The 9,387-nt window shown below is 31.6% G+C and overlaps 1 protein-coding gene across 1 annotated transcript; it reads left to right on the forward strand.

Moving 5' to 3' along the window:
• The first annotated feature begins 306 nt into the window (after positions 1-306).
• LOC150023204 (secreted RxLR effector protein 161-like) lies at positions 307-1,460 on the forward strand. Its single transcript, XM_090297757.1, has 2 exons — positions 307-462; positions 894-1,460. The coding sequence occupies exons 1-2, from the start codon at positions 307-309 to the stop codon at positions 1,458-1,460; spliced, it is 723 nt and encodes a 240-aa protein (XP_090153883.1).
• Positions 1,461-9,387: the final 7,927 nt, after the last annotated feature.

The raw sequence follows: 9,387 nt of genomic DNA on the forward strand, positions 1-9,387 counted from the left end.
TCCAGAAAAACAATGATTGATTCTTCAAAACAACCGGTTGAAATTCTGCAGCAGGATGAGTTGCCCAAAGAATGGAGGATTCCAAGAGATCTTTCGATGGATAACATCATAGGGCAGATCCAGAAGGGTGTTTCAACACGCAGTACTGTCTGAAACTACTGTAGGCACACGATGTTTGTCTCCCAAATTGAACCAAAGTCAATTGAAGAAGCTTTAAATGATGATAAGTGGATTGCTGCCATGCATGAGGAGCTGAATCAATTCACAAGAAATGATGTATGGTTTCTTGTTTCTAAGTCAGACTAGATGAACATCATTAGAACCAAATGGGTTTTCAGAAACAAACTGGATGAATCTGGAGTGATAACAAGAAACAGGGAAAGACTTGTTGCCAAAGGTTACAATCAAGAAGAAGGGATTGATTATGATGAAACCTTTACTCCTGTGGCCAGATTGGAAGTTGTAAGATTGTTGCTTGCCTTTGCTTGTATGAGTGGGTTTAAACTGTTCCAAATGGATGTTAAAAGTGTTTTCCTCAATGGAATTATCAATGAGGAAGTCTTTGTTTCTCAACCACCCGGTTTTGAGGATCATCTACATCCTAACCATGTATACAAGCTTAAAAAGGCTTTGTATGGTTTAAAGCAATCTCCAAGGCAGTGGTGTGAAAGGCTAAGCAACTTTCTCTTGTCTAATGGATATGAAAGAGGAAAGATTGACAAGACTCTCTTTATCAAGAAGTCAAATTCTGAAATTATCTTGGTCCAAATATATGTTGATGACATAATATTTGGTGCTACCAATGATAGTCTTTGTGAAGAATTTGTGGCTGCCATGCAAGGAGAATTTGAAATGTCAATGATGGGGGGCTTTCTTTCTTTCTTTGACTGCAGGTCAAGCAATCCAAAGATGGAATCTTTCTTAGCCAAGCAAAGTACTGCGGAGAAATTCTCAAGAAGTTTGAGATGGAGAATTGCAAGGAAGCTAGCACACCCATGCCAACAAGTTGCTACATGGATGCTGACCTAGCTGGGAAAGAGGTTGATCACGCCAAATATAGAGGGTTGATTGGTTCTTTACTCTATCTCACTGCAAGCAGACCGGATATCATGTTTGTTGTATGTCTATGTGCAACATTTCAAGCAAATCCTAAAGAATCTCATCTCAAGGTTGCAAAACGCATTCTTAAGTATCTCAAGGGAACAATCAACGTGGGCCTATGGTATCCTTTTCATTCCCCTATTCACTTAATTGGTTATTCTGACTCTGATTTTGCAAGATGCAAGTTGGATACAAAAAGCACAAGTGGAACTTGCCATCTTCTTCGTTCAAGTCTTATTTCTTGGCATAGCAAGAAGCAAGCTTGTGTGGCTCTTTCCACTGCAGAGGCTGAGTACATAGCTGCAGGAAGTTGTTGTGCACAAATTCTTTGGCACAAAAAAAGAATGTGTTATGTGTAGTGGAGAGAGAAAGTGGGAAGTAGGTACCTATATAGGAGAGAGAAAGTGGGAAGTAGGATACGTGGGTTATGTGTAGTAGATAATCATAAAATCGGTTTCTTAAATCAATTTTAAAATTCTACAATTTTAATAAAAAAGAGTAATCGTCCATAAATCCACATTTCACCCCTCTCTCTCCACTCTTCCCTAATAAAAGACACCAATCTCTCCACTTTCCTGACACTTAAGTGAGAACAAATAAAATAAAATTTTAAAAATAAAAATATGCTTATTTAATAAATAAGAATATCAATTTAAAACAGAAAAGTAACCAATCTCTCCACTCTGTTGTCAAAATTAATGTACCAATCTTTCCATTAGGTGAGAATAAATAAAATATTGTACTTCTAAATGATACTCACAAAAAAAAGGATTTTAACAATAAAAGATTTTCACCTATGACATCAAAATATATTAATTTTTCTAAATAATATTAATTATTTATTTTAAAACATTAATAATCAACACCCCTTTTAACACTACCTTAATAATCAACACCCTTTTTCTATAAAATCCCAAACTAACAGCGAATAAAAAAAATTAAAAAAAACAAATAATAAACTTGTATCTATTGATTTTATTTTATTTTGTTAAATTCTTTTTGTTTAAAAAAAATAAAATCTACTTACCATTTCTGTTATTACACAACAATTAAATATACACATTTTTATATTACAGAAGTATTGAACAAAAACAATTTAAAAAATGAATGATCCCGTTAGAACTCAAATCAACTCAAAGATAATGGTATTTTTAAAAAATGTTGGTATAGTTACGGAAAATGAGAGAGACGTAAATAATAAATTATTATAAAAGAACGAACAAAAAAAGATAAAAAGGGAAGAGGAGAGATACTAAATAATAAATTATTATAGAAGAACCAACAACAGAAAGACAAAAAAGATAAAAAAGGAAAAGAAGGGAGAGACGTAAATAATAAATTATTATAGAAGAACATTATTATAGAAGAACGAACCGAAAAAAAAAAGATAGAAAGGGAAGAGGAGACAAAGATGTAAATAATAAATTATTATAAAAGAAAGAACCGAAACAAAAAAAAAATAGAAAGGGGAGTTGTTATGGCATTAGTAAGCGGCAGTAACGTGCACCGAGTAGCGTGCACCGATTGGAGAGGAGTAGCGTGCACCAATGATCGAGTCATTGAGTTGCGCCCGTCTCCCTTTCAATTAGGTGTTTGACTCAGTGATGGTACCTCTGAATTGCATATGTTAAGCCTTCTTTGCAATAACTCCATCGGAACCATTCTTCGTCTTCGTCACTCTTCTTTAAGAGGAAACATACTAACAAAAAGAATGAACATATAGAAGAACACTTTTCTTTCTTTCGCCTTCTTCTTATTATCCAAAAGTAAAAGTAATAAGGAGTTAAAGGGGAGCATTATTAAAGGACTTAAAATAAGGAGTTAAGGGGAATCGTGGAGGTTAACCCAAGAAGTGGGGAGTAGGAAAGAAGTTAAAAAGAAGATGCTACATTTCAAAATTGTTGCCACTACTTTAGTCACTACTCACGTTTCCTAATATTTGTTTCTCTCTCATAATTTTAAAATAAATCATATCTTTTAATTCAAAATCGATAATCTATTTCAAATATTTTTAAAAAGTAAAAAATGACGCAATAACCAAAATAATGAAATAAAACCAAATACTAATCTAAGGATAAAATAGGAAAAAATTTTAGAGCAGTTAAAGAGGGAATCCCTTTATATATAGATATAGATTATTATTATTATTATTATTATTATTATTATTATTATTATTATTATTTACTTTCCTTCCATTTATGTCATACAATCGATTACAATTAAATTAGGAAATACTTTGTCGCTATTAGATTTATAATTGAAGTACGAGCACTAGATTTTTAAGCATATTCCACCAGATTATTAAGTTTCTTGTTTTAAAAAAATAGAATTATAGGGATTTTATCCGAACCCAGAACCTAAAACCTCCATCTAACATTTAATTCAGAACCGAGTCAGATTTGGTTTTCTTCGTTATCGTTGTTGTGATTGTTATTCGGATGGAAAGTAGGAGGAATTGGAGGTAGAATAAAGAATATTTAAATTTATTTAAGTTATTTACTTCTGTAAATATACTATATTTTTTTTATAAAGTGATATAATTTAATTGGCTAACACCGGTGTCCAAAATTTATAGAAGAGTGATGATCCTTCTGAAATATTGGGAGTGAACAACGAATGGAAAAGTTTGTGCTACTGCCAAAATCACCATGACGTGTTTCTAAAGCTTTCTTCATTGTATTTAGACAAAGACATCTGCTACAGCTTACAGGGGTCGGTGCTATTGTGTCATTATTACATTATCTACAAAATCTGATTTGAATATGATACATGTGATGGAAATATTTTCCTTCAAAGAATACTCTATTCCAACTCCTTTAGAAAATCAACATTATCTACAAAAACTGACTTCCAACCATCTCTTATTCTTTTCCTTATTTAAAATTGTGATTAAAATTGTGAGTGTATCTATTCAACAATTTGTAAATCAGTTTCTTTTATATGCACATACGGTTAAAAAAGACTTATTTGCGTACTATTTAAACATAAATAAATTTCAATCATATTAATTTCTGTCACTGTCCAATAAGAATACATACAAATCCATCAACAGAAAATACAAAACGATTTTTCAGAATTAAAATATATTGTATGATATATCATAATCTTTATTAGCATGTGTTTACTACTATAATTAATTAAATAATTAAAGTTTTAGACAAAAAATTACCTTTGAAGATAACTTGACACACCTAGAGAGTTCCAACACAATGCAAAGCTAAAGAAATATAGGAAATGAGCATGGATGGTTCAGTGTGAATTGGATAGGAGATAGGACTCTATTAAATAGAGTTCTTGAAAGTTTAAATTCACCCAACCAATGAACATAAGTTTGAATTGGAACTTCATTGCCAAAAGAATCTTTGTGACATTGTCATTATTGTACCCAAAAGGAATCTATGTAGCCATGTGGACATAAAGTTCTCAGCAAAGTGTACGCTTGGCATGTGTTTTGAGGAAGAAAAACAATGTTGGTGAGAAAATCAAGTTGTTGTTACACAGCCTTGCAATTAAAGTTGCAATAGTGTGAGTAACTTTTTCTCATTTTGTGCCTATGCAAAGTTGTCAACCACGAAGGAAACTTTGAATAGAAGTTGTCAATGGTGAATGCAGCTTCCAAGTTGCCAATGGTGAAAGCAACTTCTTTGTTATGAAATTGGAAAAAAATAAATGAAACAAAATGTAGTGTGGCGTGATGGTTTTATATACATGCGTGATGATATTCTATACACAAATGTCACAAAGATTGTTAAGGATTTGACTTCTCAGTACAAATTTTAATAATTATGTTAAACTTATATTTAATTCAGACACAACATTTGCTATATAATGGAACAACAATAGAGTCTTGTACACAAATGCATTCATCCTTTGTTCTACACATTTTCTTGTCTTAATTCTTGTATCCAAGTAAAAAAAATTGAGGAGAAAGTTTGTGGGACACATTATTTTCTCCTTCTAGTGTAAAGTTCAAACAAAATCGTCAAGGTAATATTCTTGTTTATCATCTTATTTCCTCCTATTTAGGCAACACACACATAATATATATATATATATATATATATATATTTGTATAAGGTAATTTTATTTCTTTTAAAATGCAGATGGACACGTGGAATGTCGGTGGAACGTCACTAAGCCAACATGAAGAACCAATAATTAGAGACATCGTGGACGACATAAGTGAAGAAGGAGAGAACTACGACTTTGATTGTTAAGGATTTGACTTCTCAGTACAAATTTTAATAATTATGTTAAACTTATATTTAATTCAGACACAACATTTGCTATATAATGGAACAACAATGGAGTCTTGTACACAAATGCATTCATCCTTTGTTCTACACATTTTCTTGTCTTAATTCTTGTATCCAAGTAAAAAAAATTGAGGAGAAAGTTTGTGGGACACATTATTTTCTCCTTCTAGTGTAAAGTTCAAACAAAATCGTCAAGGTAATATTCTTGTTTATCATCTTATTTCCTCCTATTTAGGCAACACACACATAATATATATATATATATATTTGTATAAGGTAATTTTATTTCTTTTAAAATGCAGATGGACACGTGGAATGTCGGTGGAACGTCACTAAGCCAACATGAAGAACCAATAATTAGAGACATCATGGACGAAATAAGTGAAGAAGGAGAGAACTACGACTTTGATTTGGATGATGAAGATCAGTTCAACGGATCTTCTTCACGGTATATTTCGTCTGGCAGTCAATCCGAACATAACATTGACCACGACTTCAATGAACACATGTCTTTCATGTCAAAGGAAGCGACATTGAATGCCATAAAACAATACCACATAGATAACGGTTACAAATTTCTTGTCGTGGAATCAAAGCCAGACAAATATGTGGCTCGATGCATACATTATGAGGGAGGGTGTCGATGGAGATTACGTGCACTTTTAGTAAAATCTGAAGTCAATGGGAGATAAAGAAAATTGATGCAAAACATAGTTCTTTGTCAACAAATCTTTCGACAGACCATGTTAATTTGGACTCAACCCATATTGCGTCCATGGTGCTAACTTCAGTAAAAGCAAACCCTTCGGTCCCAATTAAAAGCTTAATTGCAGAAATAAAAAATATGTATGACTATACTATCACATATAGAAAAGCTTGGTTGGGAAAACAAAAAGCTCTTGCTTTGGCATTTGGCGATTGGAATAATCCTACAATGATCTTCCTAGATGGTTGGAAGCAGTAAAAGAGAGCAATTTAGGGAAAATTGTGCAGTATATTGCTTCTCCTTATATGGTTGATGGTGTTCAAGACAATTCTTGTTACATGTTGGATCGTGTGTTTTGGTCTTTCAAGCCTTGTGTCGATGATTTCAATTTTTTCAAGCCTATTGTACAAGTTGATGGGACATTTCTAACCGGAAGATACCATGGAACATTGTTGACGCAATCGCTTAAGATGAGAATCGAAACATATTTCCATTGGCGTTTGCGATTGTTGAAGGTGAGACTCAGGAGACTTTAATTTGGTTCTTCCAATTATTGCGACAATATGTGACACCTCAACCAAATTTGTGCATGATTACTGATAGAGAAACCGGTATAATTTCAGCATTACAATCCAAAGAAGTTGGATGGGAAGGAGACGACCTCATTTCTGTGTATTGCATACGCCATATTGCATCGAATTTCAACAAAAGATTCAAAATTCCTGAGCTCAAACGATAGTTGATTAACATGGGTAATGACATTCCTTACCTTCTCTCACAGATAATTACGACCTTTTACCATTTAACTAATTTCATTTACTTCTTTATGACAGCTTATGAGATGAAACAACCCATAGTACAGGCAAAGTTATCAATTATGCGATTTGGGTTCAAACAAGCATTTTCCTGGATATATCGCATATCATTAGAGAAATAGAATCAAGCATATGATGGGGGAAAGAATTATGGTTATATGACCACAAATCTAGCGGAATGCATTAACTTCGTGCTTAAGGGAGCTCGTTCCTTGCCGATTCCTGCTTTGGTTAAGGCAACTTTCGAAAAAACAAAAACATGGTTTGTTGAACGAGTCTTCAAAATAGACACCATGTTACGCACAGGTCATTATTATTCAGAAGATATCACAACCTTACTTAGAAAAAATCAACAAGATTCGACTATGTGTTTTGTGGAAAGGTTTAGTGCAAAAAATTCTGAATTTGACGTCCAAGAATTAGCCACCCCCCAACATGGTCGACGACCTCAATCATATACAGTTAGATTAAATGATTGGTGGTGAGATTGTGGCCACTTCCAAGCTCTTCGACTTCCCTGTCGTCATGTTATTGTCGTTTGTTCCTCTTATCATTTACAAATGGCGACATTCATTGATCCAGTTTACAACCTCCACACGATTAGAAAGGCATATCAAGTTGAATTTCACCCCGTTCGAAACGAGAATTATTGGTCTACTTATATCGAGCCAAATTTCATACCAGAACCCCACATGCGACGTAAAAACTCGGGACGACCAATTACAACTCGTTTGCATAATGAAATGGATCAATCAATTCAGAACAAGACAAAAAAAATGTTCTTATTGTAGCAATGAAGGTCACAACAGAGGAAATTGTCCATTTAGACAGTAGAGTCATCCTTTGTAATGTTGTTCTCATCAAATATTTTAATATCATCTTCTTTAAATGACTTATATTCAATAATTTATTTTATTTTTAATACATTTATTTTACAAAAATACATGTATATTATTAATTTTTACATATTATATAATTTATACTTTCATACATTATATAATCTAAAAATTTATACATAAATTATATCACATTTTTATAAGTGTATTTTTAACTTTAACAATATTTTTAAAAAATACTAAATATTTTTAATTTATCAAACAAATCATTTTTAACCTAATTTATTTAAAATTATTGTAAAAAATATTCATTTTAATTATTCAACTTTATATATCATTTTCTTAAATAAACAAAATTAAATTTTGGTATTATTTATAAAATACTTTTTTAATTGTATATTTTTATTTTTAAAAATATTAATTATCATTTTTTTAAAAAAAATAAAATCAAGTGAACTTTGCCAATTGAATTGACAATTTTAATTGAGATAAAATACACTAAAATTGTCAATTCAGTATTCAATTTTATTTAAACTGAAGCTGTCAATCCGTTATCAATTTTAATTAAAAAGATAAGTATACTTATATTAATGAATTTAATTTATGATGTCTACAACAACTAACAACTTTAACAAAAAAAAAATCACTGTAATTTTTTCTGAAAACTGGCCATTTACTTAAATCTAAAAAAACCTACACCATTTTGATAAAATTCCCCATGAAAACACCTATGAGGATTGGTTTGGTCCCCTTTTCAGTCGGTTACATTTGTTGGTTTTACACATGTCTCTTCCACCCTTTCCCATTGCATACAATCAATGACATTCACTCTCATTGGAGACTCACTATTGGCCGCCAACTCATCACCATGAAATCAATCTCAAGAAAAGACAGTAAATGTTATTCACTCTTTTCAACTCATGCATCACTAATTTCTTCTCTTCTCTTATTACTATACCCCTGTTACAAAAAACATTACTACCATATACTACTGTACTTACTTTCTTACTGCGTTTCACTCTTCAACTTTGAGCTTCTTGCAATATCTTCATGCTGCATTTTCGCCACGTCTCTCCCCAACACCCTCCTATTCGGTCATTCACAATTTCCCCATTAATCTAACCTCGTCAAATGTGTTCAAGAATTCAACACAACAAATTCCTCATCAAACTCAAACATGTGTCTGTTAAGAGTGCTGTTTTAGGTTACAAGCTTCTGTACACTTTAATTAAGTTTAAGTATTAATTATATGAAGATATTTTTAAAGTGCAGACCCATAAGTTCTTAAGACAAAGAAAAGTATAAACGTAAGAGTTACTATATTGAAGTAATAATGTTAGAAGTTCATAAATTTATTATGTATAATGGTTTTGTAATTAGATATTTAAAATATTTTACACTGTAACAAATAAATGATTTTTTTTCTCTAAATATAATAAATGATATATGGAACAAAGAGTCTTGTATATGATCCTTCTAAAGCAAATATTTTCTTAGTCCATAAGAGTATATTTAGATTATTGATTATAATTTTTTTATTTATAAATTTAGCTTTTTCTTGTGACAGGAAAAGTTTGACTTTAAAATAAACAAGTTTCAATATGTAAAGAAAATTAATTATTTTTTTTATAATACTTTAGTCTTGTATAATTGATCTATGTGAAGGTGACATG

This window comes from Phaseolus vulgaris, chromosome 11 (genome assembly GCF_051622355.1).
Source record: "Phaseolus vulgaris cultivar YP4 chromosome 11, ASM5162235v1, whole genome shotgun sequence".
Lineage (NCBI taxonomy): Eukaryota > Viridiplantae > Streptophyta > Magnoliopsida > Fabales > Fabaceae > Phaseolus > Phaseolus vulgaris.